The sequence below is a fragment of the Cynoglossus semilaevis genome, chromosome 4 (genome assembly GCF_000523025.1).
Source record: "Cynoglossus semilaevis isolate Cse_v1.0 chromosome 4, Cse_v1.0, whole genome shotgun sequence".
Classification (NCBI taxonomy): domain Eukaryota; kingdom Metazoa; phylum Chordata; class Actinopteri; order Pleuronectiformes; family Cynoglossidae; genus Cynoglossus; species Cynoglossus semilaevis.
The window spans coordinates 1,850,266-1,873,947 of NC_024310.1; the positions used below are offsets into that span (position 1 = coordinate 1,850,266).

The 23,682-nt window shown below is 41.2% G+C and overlaps 2 protein-coding genes across 5 annotated transcripts in view; one reads left to right on the forward strand and one right to left on the reverse strand.

Moving 5' to 3' along the window:
- fli1 (Fli-1 proto-oncogene, ETS transcription factor) overlaps window positions 1–10,618 on the forward strand; it is a 30,280-nt gene extending 19,662 nt beyond the window's left edge. For all 3 annotated transcript variants that reach the window (XM_008308563.3, XM_008308564.3, XM_008308565.3), the window contains 5 exons: window positions 814–882; window positions 6,725–6,787; window positions 7,217–7,276; window positions 7,427–7,474; window positions 7,575–10,618. In XM_008308563.3, coding sequence (XP_008306785.1) covers window positions 814–882; window positions 6,725–6,787; window positions 7,217–7,276; window positions 7,427–7,474; window positions 7,575–8,104 — 770 coding nt within the window. In that variant the 3' untranslated portion in view covers window positions 8,105–10,618. The remainder of the gene's footprint in view (window positions 1–813; window positions 883–6,724; window positions 6,788–7,216; window positions 7,277–7,426; window positions 7,475–7,574) is intronic.
- A 940-nt stretch (window positions 10,619–11,558) lies between these two features.
- The window catches only part of kcnj1a.1 (potassium inwardly rectifying channel subfamily J member 1a, tandem duplicate 1), a 54,227-nt gene continuing 42,103 nt past the window's right edge, over window positions 11,559–23,682 (reverse strand). Inside the window, exons 2-3 of one of the 2 annotated variants that reach the window (XM_025055071.1) lie at window positions 21,439–21,513; window positions 11,559–13,995 (exon numbers count right to left, since the gene is read on the reverse strand). In XM_025055071.1, the coding sequence (XP_024910839.1) occupies window positions 12,856–13,977 (1,122 nt within the window). In that variant the 5' untranslated portion in view covers window positions 13,978–13,995; window positions 21,439–21,513 and the 3' untranslated portion in view covers window positions 11,559–12,855. Of the gene's footprint in view, window positions 13,996–16,025; window positions 16,286–21,438; window positions 21,514–23,682 lie in introns of those variants that run through there. The other variant, XM_008308566.3, reaches the window with a different exon arrangement.

Consider the following 23,682-nt stretch of genomic DNA (forward strand, 5'->3'; position numbering starts at 1 on the left):
AGGTAAGTCAGAGGAGAGGGTTAACTCAGAGGTGCAGTTCTTACCCTAGTTAGTTGATCTACCGCAGTCATCAACCCCCCCCAACTACCCCCCCAGCCAGGTCTTCACACTTTCTGTCTAGTGGCCGCCTTGTGTTTTCACTGTGCATTTTTGGGTCTGTTTTTCCACTGCTTGATTTATGCCTGGGGGCAGCTAAAATTAAGGGAGCATTTTGGTGCCGCCCAGGGTGCCTGAGTGAGTGCAGGAATGCAGCGCTGAGTTCTGCTCCATAAGGTGAAATGAATAGGTCGCCATATGCACAGTCTTGCCTCCCTGACTTTATTATTCAGGAGTTGGGTCCGTTGTTAAAAAAAATGCTGACGAGCAACAGGTTTTTTTTTTTTTTCCAGCGTTTGTCTGTGTTGACTGTGCGCTGGATTCACTTCAGTTTGGGATCGGATTTATGTGTCATGACTTATTTTCCTTCTGAGATGATTTTTTTTTTTTTTAAGCACATACTGGGAAGACAATTCAAGAAAATGAAATGGGCTCTTTAGTGCCGTTAGACTGTAACTGAGCTGGAACCTCTACTGCCCCCTACTGGCTTTTATTACACAATTTGACCTTTTGGTCACCTTCATTTCACTGAGGATTCTGGGAGTTTGACTTTTATTTTTTCCTCCAGTTCATCCTTGTAAATGTACTTTATTATTATTATTATTTTTGTTGTTTTTGAAAACACTAAATGGCTTCTGCTCATATTGAACCCAATAGTTTTTTAATTCAATAATATTCTAATGGATTTTACAGTAATTATTGTTGTTATTTTCCCAGGTAGCTCATCGTTATCCTACAACACTCCATCTCACACAGACCAATCCCCTCGACTGGCTGCCAAAGAAGGTAGGAAGACTTTTATTTTACGGTCGATTTTAGAGTTTAAAGTTGTTGTTTTTATAGACTTTTTATATGCATTATAAATATATAAGTCTATGATGACTGTGGAGTCTGGAGCAGAACTGGATGTTGGTTATACACTGACCAATCAGATTCATCAACTGAGGTTTTGTTTTGTCTGAACCAAACTTAAATAAAAAATATTATAAATAAATCATTTTTTAAAGAACTTGTACATATAACCGTACATATAAACTATAAACACTACATCACTTTTAGAACAAGCAGAGAATTCTCTCTGCAACAACAACCTGCACCGGGAGCAGCTCGTTCCAGATTATACATACGGTCTACGGACAGAACAAAAAAGACAATAAGAAGAAATAAAAACAAGATCCGATCAGAAGACGTCAGTGAGAATCAATTTGGTCGTGAGTTGACGGTGAAACAACGGCCGCAGATCCACAGTTCAACAATCTGTTGTTAATACAGCGATCTTAGAAGATACGTAACGATACGAAACGAGCAGAAACGATAAACGTCAGATCGATACAGACTCTGACTTTTGGCCCAAACACCTGAATCCTGAAGTTTGTTTGTCCAAACAATAAAACAGCAGCGTATCATTGAAACTGTCGACGACTTAAAATTCCTGCTAACGCTCCGGCTCTGAGAACAATGGTCCAGAAGCTGGAGATGATTGTCTCCGTCCTCTGGAGACCTTCTCACTCTACAAACACCATTATGTGCTGACACGACAGTGTGCGCCGCCTATCTGTTAAAGAAGAGAAGAAAAGAAAAAAAAACCCCGAAAACATCCCTTACATCGGCTATATGGTGTCACCAGAGAGGACTGCAACAACAACGATAGCCCGGGCCACAGGATGAGGGGCCGTATCAAGGCAGGAGGAGAGGAAACACTGGCTCTGATAAGTGTCCAAGAATGTCCTCAGCCTCTCTCTCTCTCTCTCTCTCTCTCTCTCTCCATCTGCCCCGGCGCTGAGCATTAGCAGGCCCCGCACTTGTTCACGCCCCGGGCCACAGTACGACCAGAGCGGCGGGCAGGCCTGATAAGATTCTGCTGGGTCACCTCCCGACCCTGGTCTTCCTGGTTCTCAGAGCCAGGTATTTGGACTGGCAGGAACAGAGCGTCACTCCCTTCAGCAGCATTTCCTTTTTCACAGGACTCAAACACTACTGCACACACACACACACACCGTCCACGGCCGTAAATCCACGCCAATTGTTGTTTGAGACAAGTGACGAGGAGAAAAAAAAAAAAAAGGACAGAATATCAAAGTGGATTCTGGGAGTTTTGTGTCGCTGCTGCAGGAGAAGCCTATATTAACATTTCCACAGATCAGTGCTGCCAGATGTTGGTGTTCATATTGCCCTGTGAGAGCAGTCAAATACCATCCAGGCTCTTTGGGGTAGAGTAAGCAGCCGCGTACAGCAGGAGACGAGCCGTAATCTGCTCCAGACTCTGTGGTGTAAAATGCAATGTTATGAATAAAAGAGAGCGTATAAAACACGAGATGCAGCGGCTATGAAAGAGAGAGACAGAGAGGGAGAGAGAGAGAGGGTGTGTGTGTGTGTGTGTGGACGCAGGAAAGTTCCTATGAGTTCTAAAGCAGAATTTGTTTTCAATAACGTACTGTAGTTATTGTCCAGTCACACACGGATGTTTGAGTTCACGCTCGGCTTCAGTTTGTCTTTGGATTATCCTCTCACCCTGAGCTGGTACATTTACAACCTTTTCAATATTTCTTTTTTCCTCTTGTGTTTGTGCCACTGCTGACATTTGGGTTTTTTTTGGGGTTTTTTTCAGTTTGTTATTTATTTATTTTTGCAGCACCAACACTCATATTCTCCGTAGCTTCTAGGCCTAATGTGGGAAGATGAAGATGATGATGATGATGATTCACCTCTTTGGACGCATTCATTTTGCAGCCAAGTCAGAGTGGCAGTGCACTTTGAAGTGGGGCAGTACATGTGTGAAAGTGCTGCAGTTCCTTCTCTGGAGTTTATACGAAAAAAAATGAGAAAAATATAAGATGAAAAACTAAGACCTCAGCAGCTCAGAGCAGAGACGAGACGAGACGGGACGGGTCGTGTTGTGTCGGCGTTTCTTTGATTCCTGTTGTTCGTCCCACCTCGGCCTTTTATTTATACTTTGAAACAACTCTCCTCTCCTTGTCTGTCTCCATCCCTCCCTCTCTCCCTCCCTCCCTCCCTCTCTCTCCCAGAGTCCTTCAGAGCACCTGTATTATTAAGCATAAAAAAAATCTGGATCCTGTCTGGGTTTTCTTTCCTTGGCTCAGACTCAGGGTTAAAAATGGTCCACAGGTTAAAACCTCTTCTCTTCCTTTCTCTCTCTCTCTCTAACTCACCCACTCACTGCCTCTGCTTGGTCTTTGTCTTCCTCTCTCTCTCTCCCCCGTCCGTCCGTCTGTCCGTCTGTCCGTCTGTCCGTCTGTCTTCCAGTCTAGCGCTGGGGCCTTGTTTTGACTAACTGGTCCTGCAGTCGAAGTCTCCCAGGAGCGTGCACCACACCCCAGACCAGAGTGGAAACTGGCTCAAGTCTCAGTCAGAGTGAGGCCTGGAAAAATGAAGGCGGGAGGGGGGGAGGGTGGGGAGGATGGAGGAGGGAGTCGGGGGTGGGGGAGGGTGGAGGGGGCAGTCGGGGGGTTGGAGATGAGGCAGCTCTGTGTGTATGTGTGTGTGTTTGCGTCTTTGCGTTCTTCAAGCCAGCTCGAACTGCGTGCCCCCAAACCAGTCGAGTTCCTCCTCCTCCTCCTCCTCCTCCTCCTCCTGCACGTCGACGTCCATGTTTACAAACGACCCTTTTAACCAGAGCAGAGTCCGAGTGTAAATTGTCTCTGTATTCTCGCTGGTGATTGGCTGATTGTGACGACGTGGTCTGCGGCCAACAGCTCCATCACGTGACTGGGTGTCCGCTGCAGCCTGAACCAGACAGGAGCTGAGTTTGCTGCTGCTGCTGCTTGTGTTTTCTTTTCAGATTCCAAAGTTGTGCCTCGTCTGACTCCGGGGTTTTTTTTTTTTTACTATTTTTCTTCCTCCCTCTCTTAAATTTCCTCTCCTCTTTCTTTATTCATGCCTTTTCTCCCCGTCTGTGTCGGCCCACTTCTCCCTCTCCTTCGCCTTTCTCCCCTTCTGTTTGTACCCCCCCCCCCCCAACACACACACACACCCCTCCTTTCTACGCATACATGGAGGTAGCCCCGTTGTGTATGTTGTTTGGGGGGGGGAGGGGGGGCGAGGGGGGGGGGGGGGGGGTGTTAGTAAAGGGGAAAAAAGGGCCAGTAAAACAAAGAGAGGTTGTCTGCAGGCGAGGCAGGCAGGAAACGTAAGTCTCCCAGGACTCTCCCCCAGTCCCGGCTTCTTGGCCGTCCCGTCGGCCCACACCAGATTGGACCTGACAGCCCTGCTGAGCCGCGGCAGCCCACTTGTTAAATGTCCCTTCTTTACCTTTCTCTGTCTTTTTTATTTTTTTTCTCCCCTCCTCAAACCCATGCACTGCCCTTGTTCCTGGCCCTATTTTTATATATATATATATATATATATCAGTGTTTTGATGGATTTTTTTTTTTGCAGTTCTCTAACTTCATACATTATTTACTGCTGCATCTTCTGCCCATTCACACAGACCTCAACAGGAATGTGTTGAAACTGGGGTTAAAAGTTAAAAAAAAGTTTTGAATTACTGTAAAAATATCACAAAATCTGTCGATTTTGTTCTAAGTCAAAAAAGGTGGTTATAAAATTTTAAAACAAAAAGTATAATCAATATTCTATTTTTTTTGTCAGAAATGTTCACCCCTAAAATATATATTTTTCCCTGTTTTACTTCTTTGCAAAATCAACACTTAACTTATCGCGATAAGTCTGAATTAACAACGAGATTAAAGGTATTTTAGGATTTAGGAGTTCAATTTTTGTTTCACCGGAAATCAAGGTGCGAACACGCTGTGGTCCACTGGAGGGCAGTGTTGTACAGTGTTTAGAAAAGTAGCTGCTGACGATGCCGTGCACGTACTGTTGATGCTAATGGATGATTCACAGTCGGGCTTAAAAACACAGACCTAAACGATGGAGATGAAGAACCTCCACATGTGCAGAGCGGTGTCGCTGTTTAAAGGGCAAACGTTGAGATTTGTGTCGTTTAACTGAAGAAAATTACATTTTTAAATTGGCCATCAGGTCCAGATAAATAGTTGGGAGGTATTTCTAGTCGAAATGTTTCTCACATGACCTTTAGATGGTGATTTATGCAAAGGCTAATAAAGTTGTGGTCAAAATAAATGTTCGGCCTCGAAAACCGACACATCTCGTGCTTTTATAATGTCAAGAGCTATGATGTCACTCATTAGGGAGGGTTAATCGATTGCAGAATCATAGAACTACAAGCCTAATCGTCTTAATGTGTCTGGTGGAAACCTGACCAGGGTTGAAAACAGATTTTAGTTCAGATTTGCTCATTCTTGGCCCGTGTTTTTAGTGCCTGTCAACCACACCCAGAATGCAACACGAGAAAATAGATCTGAGTTAAAAAAAAATATATATATATTCTGCCCCACATTTGACCAGTGGTGTTTTTACATATTATTATTATTTCAAGGATACATTTTAGATTTTCTGTCGTTCTTGTTATGAATTTGTTGCTAATTAAACTGTAACGAGGTTGATTTTCTCTGAGGGTCAATCGTTTGTGTTCTGTTAACAGTGAAATCAATAAGATCAAATGACTCGGGGTCAGAGGTGAGGTTCCAGTCCAGATAAAAGAACACGCACTAATTGGACGATGTAGGAGGAGTTGTGCTAACGAGGAACACCGTAGTCCTACAGAACCTACTGTAATAACGCAGGACTGAGGAGGAAATGAGGCCGTAAAAATTAGACTTAGAAAATAATGTTAATTAATAAGATAATGAAAATGTGTTTTCACCTCGTAATCATACAAAAACAAACTGTAGAACTAATAATAACTCATTAACGTATTACTTAACCCTTTCAAATCAGAACAAGTCAAGATGATCTAATCTAACCTAATCCAAACATCACATTACTGCCACCTACTGGACATCTCAATGATTGCACTATATAACAAATTAAAAATGAACAATAAAGCTAAACAAATACTAAGTAAAAAAAAAAGAAAGAGAGAAAATACAAGCACGGGGCAAAGTCCTGACAGTCACGACACTGAATCCATCCCATAATCACCTGTGTGTATCGTAAAGGAGATTTTTCACTCCACAGTTTTTTGAGCTCGTGTCGAAGGAACCGATTGTTACCGAGAGCGTTCACCTTCACACTGCAGTCGGTGCAAACACGGCTAACTAATCCAGCTGGCTGCTCGTCAAGGATTGTACAAAAACTGGCCCGTGTTCACAAGACGTGTACGTGCACGTGTACGTGCACGTGTACATTCACATCAGACCTGAGCTGCTCAGCTCACTGTTTTCTGTCACTGTTTTCTGACATTTACATTTCCTGTAGCGCCACTGAAAAGTGACAATTCATGAGCAGACACAGAAAAGATTTCTGAAAAAAAAAAAACCTCCTCCTCCTCGTCATCATCGTTCTGATGGAGGCACCGAGTCCATCTGACGCCGGCACGGCCGCTTTTTCTAATGTTGTTTTCTGAGAGGCTGTCCGGCGGTGTACCGAGATAAAATGTTTTATAAGCGGAGTTGTTGGAAACACACACATTATTTTGAATAAATACATAAATTTGTAGAGAAAGAAGTTTGATTTTTGTTTTCCTGCCAAAAAACAAGAAAGTCAGAAACAGACTGTGATCTCTAACGTCCTCTGTCTCCTCCAGACCCTTCATACGATGCTGTACGGAGGTCATCAGGATGGTCCAACAACATGCACAGCGGCAAAGGTAATTAATGATACAAAGAAATGTGCACATTAGCTACAGTTTGAGTTACTTTAGTAGAGCAGATATGAGTTCGTGCGGGTGGAACCTTCACCAGGTTTTGTGATGTTTAAAACCCACGACCGGCCAGTTACTTTAGTAGAGCAGATATGAGTTCATGTGGGATTTACTCCAAAATGATTTAACCTAAAGTGCGTCATCGATTGGCTGTTCCACCGTTTAGACGTGATTGTGGGACAGATTCCCAGAGACTGTAGCCTCAGACCACAGACGCTCACAGGGAGCCAACGCTGCTCCCTGATTTACTTTGAACAGCTGCTGACTCCTGCTCACGGAGTCGCTCTAGGTATCAGTTAGAACAGAGACGAGATGAAGGGACCTTTAATCTCTCTCTCACCCCCTCTGTCTGTCTCTCTCTCTCTCTCTCCCCAGGCTCACCAGTGGTTCCTCAGAATGTGACCAAATCCAATGAGCAGCCCAGAGCTCAGCCAGGTAACAGCTGATCACACGTGTGGGTCTGGGGTTATACTGTTCATATTATAACATCTATAAACTACTGACACAGACATAAGTCTCCAACTGAAGCCTTTAGAGGCTAAAGCTAATTGTTGTAGAACTAAAAACCCGTCCCTCCGTCCACAGACCCGTACCAGATCCTTGGACCCACCAGTAGTCGTCTAGCTAATCCAGGTGAGAGTTAGAGAACACGCCCTCTGGGCGTCTGTCGAACAGGACTTATTGTTATCGTTTTTAAGGTGATTGCTGATTGGCTGTCTGTGTCTGTGCTCAGGTTCGGGTCAGATCCAGCTGTGGCAGTTCCTCCTGGAGCTCCTGTCCGACAGCGCCAACGCCGGCTGCATCACCTGGGAGGGCACCAACGGCGAGTTCAAGATGACGGACCCCGACGAGGTGGCGCGGCGCTGGGGCGAGCGTAAGAGCAAGCCCAACATGAACTACGACAAGCTGAGCCGCGCGCTGCGCTACTACTACGACAAGAACATCATGACCAAGGTGCACGGCAAGCGCTACGCCTACAAGTTCGACTTCCACGGGATCGCTCAGGCACTGCAGCCTCACCCCACCGAGTCCTCCATGTACAAGTACCCCTCAGACCTCGCCTACGTGCCTTCCTACCACGCCCATCAACAGAAGGTCAACTTTGTGTCCCCCCACCCTCCGTCCATGCCCGTCACCTCCTCCAACTTCTTCGGACCCACTACTCCATACTGGAGCTCACCCACTGCTGGCATCTACCCCAACCCAAATGTCCCTCGCCACCCTAACACCCACGTGCCTTCTCATTTGGGTAGTTACTATTGAATCTGCCCTTCAGGTTCCAAAGCCCCCTCTGCCCCCTCCCAAACCCCCCTTCCTCTTCCAGTAGAGTGCACAATTGCTGACCAGCGCTCTCAGTGATGCCAAACCAGTGAAGACTGATTTGGGTCTGATTTTACCCTGAAGAAAATCTGCTCCAATATGAAGGACGACTGAATTGAAGGAGTTTTTATATATATATATGTATTTGTAAGAATTTATAAACAATTGGATGCTACGCTCCATAATGGAATACTACTTACCTTTACAAGACTAGCAAGTGTTTTGGTGTATTTTTTTTTCCTTAAGCCTCTTGGACGTGCGTCTGAGTTCCTGTGCCGTTGTTTCCCGTCCCCCGTGGAAGCTGAACCCAATCCAAACCAAAGCCGGAGGATAGGAGAAACAGGCCGAGTGTGTCCGCCTCCTCACCCTGCAACAGAACCAGACATGGACCTGTAATTGATGGGTCTCAATCTACATCCTCCCCAGTGCATTATGTACATAATGCTTTTAAGCATCTGCCTTTTCCGCTCGTCTACAGCCTTGTCGGGGTTTCCTATTCCCATCTCATCTACCCTTGTGTTTCCACTGGCTCATCTGTTCATCTGTCCATCTGCGTCTTTTTATGTGTGTGCGGAGTCCTCTGAAATTTACTGGATAATGAGGACCTTCGCCGACAAATGGACGTTTCTCAGCACTGAATGATAATCTGGCAACTGGAATATGCCGCTCACTATTTTACTGATCCTCCTAACTGGAAGGCCAGAGAAGGGTGAAATGCCGAAGAGGGAAGCGCTGTATGTTTAGCTCACCTGGGTCACTAAAATTGCCTTATAAATGCGTGTGTGGGGCCAAAGATTGTGATCGAAGCGTACGGTCGACAGTCGAGATGTGACCGAAGGGAATTACCAACAGTTTTGAACCCTGGTCGGATGTTTTCAGGGGCCCAAACACACGAGGCTACTGAATGTTTGTCTATGTTGTCGCCTTGCAGTCATGCCGTTTCCGGATGTTTCTGTCACTTAACCGCGTCAGTATTAATGTGAATGTTTTCTGGTTTGTGCCCTGCAGCGTAATCTAAAGTCCTCGGATGATTTTATGAGGAAAAATAAAACAAAATAAAACCAAACTAAAAGAAAAGCCAACTTGATGGATGCACTTGTCTGGTTGACAAACAAGTCCGTGCCTTTCTCACGTAGCTGGAGGTGAGGTGGATATTTTTCACTGATGTAGTTTCGACATGCAGTACACAGTAAAAGCCAAAAAAAAAAAAAGAAAAAAAAAAAAAGAATTCTCCTCTAACTGCTGTTCCGTGCCACATTTTTCCTGATTATTCCTTAAGGAATATTGTTTCAGTAACAGATGTAACGTATGACAAAAATGATTTTCAACATCTGACCAGAAAATCTTGACATTTCTTTGGTTAGCTAAAGTGCACTCGGATGATATCGGCCGCCACGGTGTCTCCTTCCTTCTCACGTAAGCCAGTCAGGACCAAAAAAAAGCTTATTGGACAGATCTGTGCGTAGAAAGCCACGTTGTATTTTTTTTGTTTTTTGTTTTAATCAGGGCTGGATCCTAGTTTGAGAGCAGCATGTATATTTGAATGTTAGTTTCTCACTGATCTAAAGCCCTGCACGTGCACGTGATTCTCAACTCAAGTCAGGATTTTAGCATCATCTTCATCATCATCATCATCGTCGTCGTCGTCGTCATCCTTGCAACATGTCAAAAAGATATCTGCGTTTGTGTTCACAGATGATTTTTTTTCCCCTCTTTGGTCAGATTGACAGAGAGTGGACACTTGAAAATAAATTACTTGGAAATGAAGTAGTTTTTCAGAGGACAAAATCCATTGACGTATGACACACTAGAAACAAGAAAATCCTCAGATTCGCGAACGCTGTGCGTTTGTCAGACCTATATTGTATTATTTTATAAGCATCAATCAAACTAGGCATTAAAGCAACTTACTGTATAAATTATGCAGAGTTATTTTCATATGTGACACAGTATTAAAGAAAATAAAAGTCAAGATAATTATTACGAGTTGACCTCGGTCAAAATGCAAAACCTTTTGAGTCCATTTCTGATAAGTAGTGTGTTGAGCATCGAAGCATTTTTATATCTGTACATTTGGGCAGGACATGTTAACTTTTTTTTTTTTTAATATCATATTATTGTTGTTGTTGTTTCTCAAATCCAGTTGTTTCATCCTAAATGCACACAGAAGATGTTTGTATTCCAAAGATCATAAACGCCTGCTTGAATCATAATCACAATCCAATAGCCAGGGTTTTCTCTTCGCTCTATATACATACTCACATAGTTACTTTCCACTTTAAATCACCTTTTTTTCAGGTAGAAAACCAAATGATTTGAAGCTTTCACCGATCTGTACAGGGAAGAATTTTGGGGTATTTTATGCAAAAATAAAAAAATAAAATAAAAAAAATAACACCAACAGTATTAGAATTAACTCTCCAGAAGTTTTTTAAGATCAAATGAATAAAAAAAAAACTAAAACAAAAAACGACTAATTTGTAGCATAAAGAAATTATTGTAACTTACCCTTTACTTCCATTTTTCACGAGCATTATCAATGAAGGGATCTGTGCTACTCATATATGCAATGTATTTTGGATATCAAATATATAAAAATATATTATATGTGTGTGTGTGACCGCGTGTATATAAAAATATATTATATGTGTGTGTGACCGCATGAGTGTCAGTGAGTGGAGACCTGCGTGTGTGTGTGTGTGTGTGTCAGTGTGTGATTTTACAATTAACCCTTGTATTATTGTAATTATTATTATTATTATTGTCATTCCTGAATTGTATGAATTCCTTTTGGAAAAAGGCTTTTGTATAGGAAAATGTGACAAAATAAATTTTTACCTCTCATTCTTTTTGGATTTTTTGTGGTTTCACTGGAGACAGAAAATCTTTAGCTCCAGGTTTGCATTTACTATTGTTGATTTATTATTGGTCGTTATTAGTCATCAAACTGCACACGGGTAGATTTCACTATCTGTGATGGTAAGACAAAAAAAAAATACATGCATATAGACATATATAGGCAAAAATGTGTAAAAGTATACATACATATATATCAAACATATATATAAATATATGTTTGATATATATATGTAGAAATTCTGTTAGCAAGCTGCACTTGGATAGCTGTCAGAATTTGTGATGGTAAGATAAAAAATATATATACATACATATATGTATCTATGTATATGAATATATATATACATATATATATACATACTGTATATATATGTATGTATGTATATAAATATATATATGTTCATATATATACATATACATATATGTAAATATATTTTTTGTCTTACCATCACAAATCACAAATATTGTTGTAGTGTGTGTTTGATACGTGTAAGAATTCAATCCAAATACCCATATGAGAATTTAGCGAACCCTTCAAGCGTCTTTTTGAATACAGCCGTAAATTCTAACCACTGGCAGACGAGCACACATGGCATCTGGCTCAGACGGCAGCGACAGTCTGGCAAAGTGGTTTATCAGTAGATACCATGAATACAAAATATCATCTTAAAAATGGGTAAAAGTTGTCAACAAAGCGTCTGCGTCACATTTGTATCCCCTGATTCATTAGAACAGACACGGATCCATCTGCCGACTGTCTCATCTCCGTCTCTGAGTGACACAGCGTGCACTGCCTTAAAGAGGTCACAGTGGGAGGTCCACCCAGAGCAACACCTGTCAAAGCCCCATGCTAGCACACAGTGTGTTTAAATGGAGAGTTCTGGTGTCATGTTCACAGTCTGCAGGCAAAATAATGGGTCGTAAGCAACGGCTTTTATCCTAAAAAAAAAAACAACAACAAACCCCATCAGTGTGTCGTGTGTTGATCCCTGTTTGATGTCACAACTTCTCTGTGTTTACAGATTAATACCACGACGAGGAGGCGGCAGCTGCCACGGTGTTCATTTGACCTTTAGAACAAAACAAAACAGACATTATGTAATAATCAGGCCATTGAGTTTACAACTAATGACGACAACAGCAGTGGAACTTAATGCAAAAATATATTTTATTTCGGTGTATTTTGTCATGTTTTTCATACAAAAAATGACATTCAGTTTACAATCTTCAAAACCTGTGGTACATTCAAGAACACCACAGTGACATCATCACACAAAGATTAAACAACTCGTCCCTGAGTCCGGTCCTCAGTGCCTCCGCGTCTGAACCGTTCCAGTTTATACTCTAATGGCTCTCGCCTCCCTTTTGTTCCTTAAGTGGTGTGAATAATTGAATAACTTTTTCTCCAGTATCTCCACAGAAATGGTTCTTCGAGTAATTGTAGGACGTGCGGAGGATAATGCACTTCCTTCGCCTCTGTCTCTCAGCTGGTGGTGATCCGACATGAGCAAGGTCAAAGATAATCATCTTAAAAAGCAGCAAGGGCAGAAGAGTACTTTGAAAGACTTGCCCTCCCTGATGGACCTGGTCTCTGTTTTGAAAACAGGTTTTTGCTCAAAGACAGTGGCAGGCGTGGTGTTACATACAGATCTGAACAATAACTGTCCTAGCCCCCACACAGATGGCTTAACTGGATAACAAACAAACAAACGACACTAAGTCTTCTCCCCACATTTAAATGCTACACAGTGCATTGTTCACCACAAACGTCAGGGTCTTTAGGACGTGTTCTCTCTCCGGTCCAGATTGTTTACTGGTTCACGTGGTTCGGCATCACTTTACAACTTGGTGACGTTCGAGGGATCGCTGATGTCGATCACCTCAAAGCTCTGGTTGTCTTGTCCGTTTATGGAGTGGTGGTGGTGGCCCTTGATGTTGTGAAAGCAGTAGGCGCAGTGAGCTGTGGCCACAGGAACCACCCTGGAGAAGTTGGAGAAGTCGACTCGGTACTTGCCCTCTTTGCTTCTGGAAATGATGGGCAAGAAGTTGTAGCCCCACATGATCTCCTGCGGGATAAAAGAGGTCCGCACTTGGCAGGAGGAGCTGGTGGACTCGGCGGTGCCGTCCAGGAAAACCACCAGCTCGAACTCTTGCTTGTGGAGCGTGTCCACCGCCATATCGAAAAACGGGCTGCTCTTATCGATGATGTGGTGCAGCGTGAGAGGACACACAAAGAAGAGGTTGTCCTTCCCAGCGTCCACCATGAAGTCGATGTTCATCTGGTCCATGATGATGGTCTCCCCGTCGGGCGTGGAGGTGGTTCTCAGCAGCTTGCCGTAGAGCTGGCTGCCAATCATCAGGGTTTTTCGTAGGTTGGCAACCCTGATGGACAGACACAGAGAGTTGCCCTTGGGGCAGATCACGGCCATTTCACTGAATCGGATGGTCTTTGCTCTCTTTTTAGGTAAAGAGATTTTGGAGAGGATGACTCCGCACATGAAGCAGTTGATGATGGCTCCTACCAGGGACTGGATTATGAGCAGAGCCACGGCTCCGGGGCAGACCGCGGTTAGAGCTCGTCCTCCGTACCCGATCGTCGTCTGGGTTTCGAGAGAGTATAGAAACGCTGTGGTGAGACCCATGACGTTGTCAAGACACGGGACGTGGTCCTTTGTTGGGTTTTGCCACTCCAGGTCTCCATTACTGCGAGCAATCCAGTACCAGAGCAGGCCAAAAATGAACCAGCTGAGGGTGAAGGAGGCAATGAAGGTAAGAAGAACAAAACGCCATCGGATTTCCACAAAAGTGGTCCAAAAGTCGGCCAGGAAGGCAAAGTGTTTGCTGTACATGATGTTTCCGTACTCGATGTTGCAGCGGCCATCTTTGGTCACCAGTCTGGCTCTGCGGGTTCTCCTCTCCACCAGGGTTTCCTGGATACGCTTGTGCAAGGATTCAAACATTGTCTTCAACCATGCAACCTATGACACAACAAAGAGGACAAACACATTATGAGGCGACCACATCAGTCAGTCGGAGAAAACAGTCATTAAGCTTTTGCCTGTCAGTGTGTGGTACGATTCCCCTAAAGAATTTTCCCTCAGCCAAAAGCTGTGCCTGGAGCCGCCAACCGGAAAAGAACAAAATAACACAACGCTGTTCTCCTCAGCGTTGACACTCACGTCGAGGGGCATTAGATAAAAATTCAGGGTTCACTCACACTTTCACAGGTCGAATTCAAGCACTCTCACTCTTACATTTGCAAAAGCCAAAATACACTGGTTTGGTCCAATACTTGGTTCCACTGAACTACTGGGAAATTTTCAAAAAGGGTTTTGGCTACACTTTGGAATCAAGCACTCTCACTCTTACATTTGCAAAAACCAAAATACACTGGTTTGGTCCACTTCTTTGGTTCCACTGAACTACTGGGAAATTTTCAAAAAGGGTTTTGGCTACACTTTGGAATCTGGTACTTTATGGTACTAATGTGGCTCAGTGATAGACTTGAGACTTGTGACTCAGTCAGGGTGACCGGGCCTCGACTATACTGTCATTTCTTTCTATGATCATGTCATAAAATCAGGCAATGAAGTAATATTTGCCTTGTCAGGATCTAAAAATGTGAACCATAAAAAAGATTTATATTCAGGTGATCGGAGTTTTACTTTCTCCTAGAAACCAAGACGGAGGCATAAAAATCAAGCTCGAAGCCTTTGGAGGTCTTTTTGGTACCGTACTGGTACAGGAACCAATCGGTTACACTGTGGTGCTTTTATTCTATTCTATAATTTACAGTCACAAATCGTTCACACCGTTTGGAATTTAATTGGATTTTGTGAAGGTGCCACAAATCACTCAGAGCTCACGTTAACGGTACGGAAACGTCGGCTCTGAACAACTCATCTAAATAAAACAGAACGTGTCAGGGATCATATCTGTTCACTGTGGTGTTTGACTGAAATGATCAGAGCGACTGCAGCCCAGAGACCAGCTGCTCACTCACACACACACACACACAAACAATGAAATCTTCAAACGTGTTCCTGCTCTGGTTTCCCATAAGTCTGCAGTTTGACCGACGGTTCACTGGCAGTAATGGCTTCACCCAGGTTTCCAAACCAGTGCGGCCACTGTTGTTGCCAAGTCATGCAAACAAACGCAACTGGGTTGGATCACGCTGTGCTTATTAAAGAGTGTGAAATAGGACAAGATGATCAGTGCAGTTGAAGCTGCTGTTTTTGTTTTCAGGCCTCAACGATCACATAACTAGCTTTTTGAAAAATGAGGGGAAAAAAAACAAACCAAAAAAACAGAGATAATCCCGCAGTGGTTGGCAAGTTTTTATCGTTTGATCATCTTTGAAGTACGGCCAGTCATCCCACGCTGGCTTTAATGGATCAGCAGACTTAGAAAAAACCCTCTACTGTTACCGACAAATTTAATTAATATGACAAAAAAGACTTTTACAAATTAGCACAGAGGAATCTTAAACTTAAACTTTAAAGTTTGCGTTCTAACGGTTTCTCTTTGTTGACATACTCTTAACCGCACATCCTTGATGTGAGAGAGAACTTTCTTCTGACTCAGTTCTACATCACAACAACATTCCAGAACTTTTTTCACTAATCTGTTAAAAAATGACCACATTTTGCTTCTGGTGCATTAATTACCATTTAAATTGTGCATCTTTGTTTCGAGACAATTTCCAAAAGTATTTAAATATTTTTCTATGCCTTAATGAACAAACTCTAAAAATGTGGACAAAAGTTCCACCTAGAGCAACGGCTTAACAGGACAGTGGTTTCAAGCGAAAAAAAATAAATAATTGGAATTATATTCACATGAAGCCAAAAGCCTCCTGAGGTTTTCCTTTTTCTATCCACCTAATCCAGACTCCTCTCTGTGATGTTCTGTGATGTTCTGTGATGTTCTGTGATGCAGTCAACCTTGAACATTGACATGTGTCAAAACTACTGCATTTAAAAATAGCACTGGAGTCAAGACTCACCTCTGTGATGGTCCAGGTGACGGCTGATTGACGTCCAAAGTGTCTCCTTCTGTCTGTCCTCCTGATAAAAGTCGACTCTTCTTCTTCTTCTTCTTGTGATGTTGTGTCCGTTGGCGAGCGTCCGTGTGCATATATACTCCCCCGCAGCAGCGTGACCACTCGTCCAGGTGACGTTTACACCCACAGATGAATTAAATACCCCCCACTCCAACCAATCACACATACAAACACACACACACATACACATATACACAACAAAACATATGCATGCGTAGCCTCCTCCCCCCAGACCCCCGAGGCCTCCCCCCCCAACCCGCTCAGCTGTCCTGTGTTTACTCCACAGGTTCCTGACACCGAGGGTCACGACGACCTTTATCAGACTTTATCATAGTTCACGATCAAGCTTTTTAAAATTCAAATTTTTTCTTTTTTTTTTTTTTTTAATACTTCAGGTTGTGTTGACGGTTTCTCCACCCTGTCCTTCACTGGTGAGGGAAGATTTACTGTAGACACAGATTGTTTTGTGAAAGAAGCAGGGTTGGGAAGTGATTAATGGATTTTAATAATTTAAAATTAAATTTAAAAAGATTAAAAAAAAGAGAGAGAGAAAGAATCATGTATCCTATTAGTATCACTGCAGTATTTGGAAACGAGTACACATGAAAACACGTGCAACATCTCCAGCTAGCATCTAATCCATATCCATTCAACCAACACATCACAGCAGTGACGCTGCTCCAAATTAATACTTGTTTTTGCTGCTCACCACGGTGATCAGAAAGCTCTGACGACGGATCCAAAAGTGGTGTAAAAAGACGCAGAAAAGGCAACAACAACAACAAAAAAAACTGCTCTAAAAAAAAAAAAAAAAGTCGTCGCCCCCAGAACCTCACAGATGGCACCAGACCATGGCACCAGACCAGAACCAAGCCCGTCTGTGAGCTCAAAGTTGTTGTAAACGCCCAGAATAGAACAAAGTTGTGAATTGTGATTGGGTCATTTTTCATGTCCATTGTTCTGTGAGAGTGACAGAAAGAGCTGCAGTATTACCTTACACTCTACTATTGACGACCACAATACATCAGCGTTGACACACAACAAGATGCAGCTCATCTGGGTGTCTTTATACAACACGATCGTTGTGAACGGTTGTTTCATTCTTTAATTACGAACCCAAAACAATTTAACGGAACGACAACAACAACAACACTGATCCTGGATGAACGGCAAATTAGAAACTAAATATTGGCACGGTGGACGGCACTGACTCTCACGGAATCTCAGAAGATTCGTTTGAAATGAATTATTCTAATTAATGTCAGTTTGAAATGAACGGTTTGGTTAAAAAAAAAAATCACAAATGAAAAACATCTTTTCCCCAAGTTTAGAGCCACACTGCAAGAGAGCAGGTACTGTATGTACGTTATATATAAATATTTTTAATAGATAAGTCAAGCCATATATTTACAACAATATGTATATATGTAAACATATATGTTTATATAAACACGCACACATATATATCCCACGTGTTTAGGTCCTTCAGGTCTAGGTGACACAGTGGCTCATAATGTGCCTTTGTGTGTGTGATATATATATATACATATATAAATATAAATATATATATAAATATACATAAATACAACATATATACTTTATATATGTCTATATATATCTTTTTGACATAAATGCAGTGCAGAGAGTAGATTTTTGTGTTAAATAGTTTCACCAACCGTCACATTCCTTCGCAGCGCCTGCAGAGAACATGTTAATGTTTCCCTTTGATAAGCTAATTGGATGATAATGCGCCACAGTCCCTCTGATCCCACTCTGAATACAAATACACGTTTGAGTACTTTGATTCTTTTGATAAGAAGTTTTCTTGTAGCGTTGCGTAAACACCGTCAGTTTCTCTCTGCATTAATTAAAGACCGGGGCGTCGGTCGTAGGAAGTTTCGGTCAATCGGCTCCGAGGCCTAGTGGCCGCCGTCGGTTAACGCGATACACAAGCCTTTCACCACATTCATGAGGTCATAGGTCATCATTACTCAACTATGCATGAAATGGAATTATTTCCTGAACTTGGGAAAAAGCCAATATCTGACGTGGCATCTGACCACAAAAAAAAAAATATCACTACCAAACGTTGGGAAACTAATTTCAAAACCATTTGAAAAGAGAAGAAATTCTGTTCAAAAGCCAATGACTAAACCTGAATACTCTTCCATTATCTGTGAGGGACATTTTTTTTTTTTTGCCAAAACCTTTTGTCCAGATAATTTAAGACTCACATCTTCACTTTCTTCGTGCTTCAAATTTGATCAACTGAAGGTTCTTCACAGAAAACTTTCACAGTAATCTGGGATTTGGTTTAAATTAAACAATGCCCCTTACGTCTGCTGAGTTGTCAAGGTGATTTATATAGTACATACATATATAAATATATATATATGAAGATATATATATATATAGCAGATATATATAAGTGCTCTGTTATATGAGGATGTTGACAGAATAACATCATGGGTTAAGAAGAAAAACATCCTGTCTGATGGGTTGCAGTGAAGCAGCACTATTGTTCTGCCGTAACATTAAGATGTCAGTAAGAGATGACCGCTTTCACATTTCAGTGACATCTGGTGGTGAGGCTGCATATTGCAACTAAAGTGGTGCATAATGAAAAGAAAAAAAGGATGGATGGCTAGATAGAACATTATTAATTATTAACAATGATTTACTTAATAAATGAAAAAGCCCTTTGAAAGATGAATTATATATATATACATATATACACATATATACATATATTTATATTATATATTTTTATATATATGTGTATAAATATATATCGAACAATGCAGAAAACTGAAATACACACATGAATAAATGAGAAGTAAAGCCTTGTGGTTTCACGTTGACGTTTAAACAGTACGTCAGGCATCAGCTGGTTTAGTCCGGCTTCATATTATGGTGTGTCTGGGTTGCAATGAATAGTGTGTGTGCGCGTGTGTGTTCGTGTGTGTGCTGATAGAAGCTGTTTTTGCTGGGTCATCATATCAGTGAACATACTCGTTCTATCTCCGTCTTTCTAAGAGTGAGAGAGAAAAAAAAAAGGCAAAGTACTAAATGCCAGGCTGTGCAGTAGCGAGCTGTACGGTTTTATGTGGTCCATGAGATAATATACACAAGCTGGCAGCCTCTCAGTCGGGCGATGTCGAAGCACTTTGCTATCTTGTCAGTATTACACCTTTATGGGAGAAAGTCTTATCCCGTGCATTCGGAGGTGTAGGCATGCAGGAAAAAACCCAGAGCCTTTGTGATTCTAATGGCCTCTGAATCCGTGTCTTCACTATTCATGCCCTGGTTCACGCTGCATCTGAATGGAAGGCTGTAGGCGAGGTTTTTGGCCGTCAAGGCTAAATGACGACACAGTGCAGGAGCCGGGCCAACAGGGTTGGTGGGGATTTTCCACTGTGAGGTTTTTGATTGTGACTGATTGCCTGTTATCTCCTTACAACTGGACTGAGCTTGAATGGTTCACAGTCACATTAGACATGCATGACATGTGCATATACAGTACATATACATATATACAGTACATATACAGTACATATACATATATACAGTACATATACATATACTGTATGTCTAATGTGAACCAACTCATGACCATTAATGCATGTATACATATATATACACATATATAAATATATATATATAAATATATATACATATATAAACACATATATAAATATATATAAATATATATACATATATAAACACATATATAAATATATATAAATATATATACATATATAAACACATATATAAATATATATAAATATATATACATATATAAATATATATTAATATATATACATACATATATTATGTTTACACAAACTAAAATGTTTACTAAAAACAATACATGTATGTGTGTGTGTGTGTTCATACCTGTGGCAACTAAACCAGGACAGTGTTTTCAGAAAATACTGTTGTTGTGGGGACACAGTCCTTTGTGGGAACTATGGTTATGCGAAGGGCTAACAAAACACAAAAAGTGTGTATGATAAAAGTGTTTTGGAAACCACTTTTGTAGTGAAGACACTATTCCACTGTGGGGACATATTTTCGACGTCTCTACAAAGTTTCAGGTTGGTTTCAGATTAGATTAGGATTAGGGTCAGATTAGAGTGCATGAAAAGATGAAATAAATGAGATTTATTTGTAACATTAGTTTGGGGTAGGAGGTAAGGGAATGCATTGTATTTATTTGAAGTGCTCACAGTCTTGGATTCTCTGCTGGATGAGGGTCGGCTTCTGTGGATTTGTGGATTTTTGAAACAGTTTTTACAGTTGTTAAACTGTACGTCTGTGTTAGAGTCTTGTTGTTAGAGTCCACAGACTAATCTGTGCTTTGGTTATAATGATGGTCTGACAGCACGTCCCTGCATATACTGAAACACACAGCAGTGCCTTTAAACCCACGCATTATTTTTTTACTCCAGAGTCTGTAAGGTGCCACAGATATCAACCAGCTCTGCTCTGCTCTGCTCTGCTCTGCTCTGCTCTGCCTGCAGGGAAGCTCAAAGGCATCTCAGTAAAATCTCAGGATGACAGCAGGTCCCGCAGGACTGTATTTTTAACACAGGCATGAGAGGAGAAGGCTCCTGTAAGGCATGGATGCCAAACCTTCCTGACGTTGACGGCTTTGGACTGACTACAGCGACTGAACAACAGACTGACAAAGCCGAGTGAACGATGGAGAGGAAGAAAAAAAATGGTTTCATGAATTGGCCGTTTTAGGATCCTTTCTCTCCGACTTAGTTTGTGTAATCGGCTCACATTGATCAAACATTCATGTCTCCCTTAAGGCTCCACTAATCATTACTCCCCACATTAGCTGGAATAACTTGTACATTACTGAAACTTATGAGGAGGAAAAAGTGAATTTGAAGACAACTTACATTTGAAAGGGTTTCATAGACACAGAGTGAGAATCTGGTCCAAAATATACTTGTATTTAGACAAGAATAAATACTAATATAAATACTACCACCTGTATTAAGTAATTACTGTATAAATATTTACATATGTACATATATTTACATATATGTACATACATATATTTAGTTATATACATATATACGTACATACATACATANATACGTATATACATACATGCATATATACATACGTATATACATACATGCATATATACACATACGTATATACATACATACATACATATATATATATATACACATATACATACATACATATATATGCATAAACACATATACATATATATATTTGTACTCAACAAAAATGCACACCATATATTGGGGAACATCCTGGACGAGCACGGCTGCAGTTTTTGGTGAATGTTCAGTGAAGGAGTTTTCAGACTTACCCCGGCTTTTATAAATCCTGGTACTTTCTGCGTTGTCACATTTTCTTCCGAAGGTTTTTAACTCGGTGAAATGACCTGGAAGACATAAAAAAAAGGAGACGCTTAACGATTCTCGATGCAGAGAAAATACGCTTTGACAGTTCCAGGGTTGTGGCCTTCAGATAATTAGACTCTGGAACATTCTGAAAAGGTGGATGTTCTGTACTGTCAGGCCACAGCAGCGCAGTAAAAACCAACATCATTGTGGAAGATGTTCACGTTTGTAGCAGTTCTCTTCACCTTTATATTTATGGAAATATATGAAAACACACATTTGTGTTGGAAAATAAATCAACTTATTTCAGAGATGACAAAGTGAAACATTTCCAGCTGTCTCAAACTCCTGGCTCAGGGGACACTTTCAGCCCAGAAACCTCCCTCAATCTGACCCAGAAATAGATTTAAAAAATAATTTTGACTCTTCTCCCTCAATCTGACCCAGAAATAGATTTTAAAAAATCATTCATTATTATTATTATTATTATTATTCAAAATAATCATTCATTTTTTATGTACAAAATGTATGTTTTTTTTGTTTGTTTTTTTTGTGGTGAATAACAAACACTGGTGTGGCCCTCCAACAAAGTGACGGTGACCACAGCGGTCCCCCAGCTCAGAGGTTGAGACCCCTACAGCAGAAGTGATGCAGCCCCAACTTTAGTAAAGGATTGTCAGTCCTTTACTTTATACTTCCAACCTGTACAGGTTGAAGTGTCTTTGATGTTGCCTTTTGAAGTTCATCTTCACAAGATGATCAACCATCTCCAGAGGCAGCCGTCAAAGTCAAGCCAAAATTGTGTCGTTCTTTTCCTTAGCCTTTTAGATTAAACATTTATCATCGGGAAGATGAACAACCAAAGAAGTGACGATAAAAATCCTCGATGGTTTAGGACGCCATCGAACCAGGCAGACAACTGGACGTCGGATGTCAGGGTCAAAAGGTCTCATAGACCATTAGATCTTTGTCTCAGGGGTTTTTGTGTTTAAGATCATATACATTTAATCAGGTTAAGAGGAGGAAATGTCCATCGTCCAATAGGAGGTGACCACGTGACTGAAGAGCCCTGTCTCCTGTTGTGTCTGTTTAATTTACGCCTCTGACTAATGGGATTGTTATACACACAGCTGACATGATGATGAAGATGAAGATGAAGACCTGGTTCCAGAACTCATGGACCATGTGAAATGTTTATTGATCCGCTGGTAAATGAACCAAATTCTTCCAGACTTAAAAACTGTGTCAGTGAAAGGATTTAGTGTCATTTTCTTGAATCTAAGTTTGGACGTAGATCAGAGAAATACACTTTGTTTTGTATTCGACAGACACCAAACATAGATGTGCAAAATATACTGCAAAATACAGCAGTTCCTGGTTATTATGTATGTAGAAATATTTGAAAAAAAAAAGTAAATAGTATAGCAAGGCTCCCTGTGTGGTTACTTTATCTTTGGGTACACGAGAAAAAAAATATAATACATGCTCCACTTGGTCTAAATTATGTATTCACATATAACAAGCGCTGCACTGTTCCAGAGACCCTAACACTTGCATAATTCATCATTTAAATACTATTACATATACTCTTTCTCAAACACGGGGCTTCATTTTAATGATTCTGTTTCCATTAAAAAAATAAATAAATAGAGCTTTGTGTTTGTGGACATCTTTTTTTTCTCTCTCTTTTTTCTACCTTTTTGAATCAACATTGACAGTTAGAACTTCTGTTCAAGTCTCTTCAACTGCCTCAGATAGATTTGTTAATAATTAAAAAAAAAAAAATCCAATGCAAATATATCTGTTCTCCACTGAGTTCTGCTAGTTCTTAGTGCTGGTACATTCCGGTCATGAGCCTCAGGGTGAGTGAAACACTTGTATTATGAGGTCAAAAGTCCAATATCGTTACAGTTGGACAAAGACGTTGGAACATGCTGTAGATATAGATGCTGTAGATATATACGCTCTGACTACACTGTCCTCATGTTTGGACTTTTTCGTTACAGGGTGAGTTTCCATTGATATGTTAATATTTTTGTGGTTCTCTGCTGTCCGTTTTTTTTTTTTTTTCTCTCACCCACTAATAATGCAGTTCATCGCGTTGCCATAAGCTCTGACAGGAGAATCAATCAGAGCTAATGAAGCCTGGGAGGAGATGAGAGAAAGTGAAGAGGGATGAAGCTGAAGGGCCAGTGAATGGTGGTGGGGGT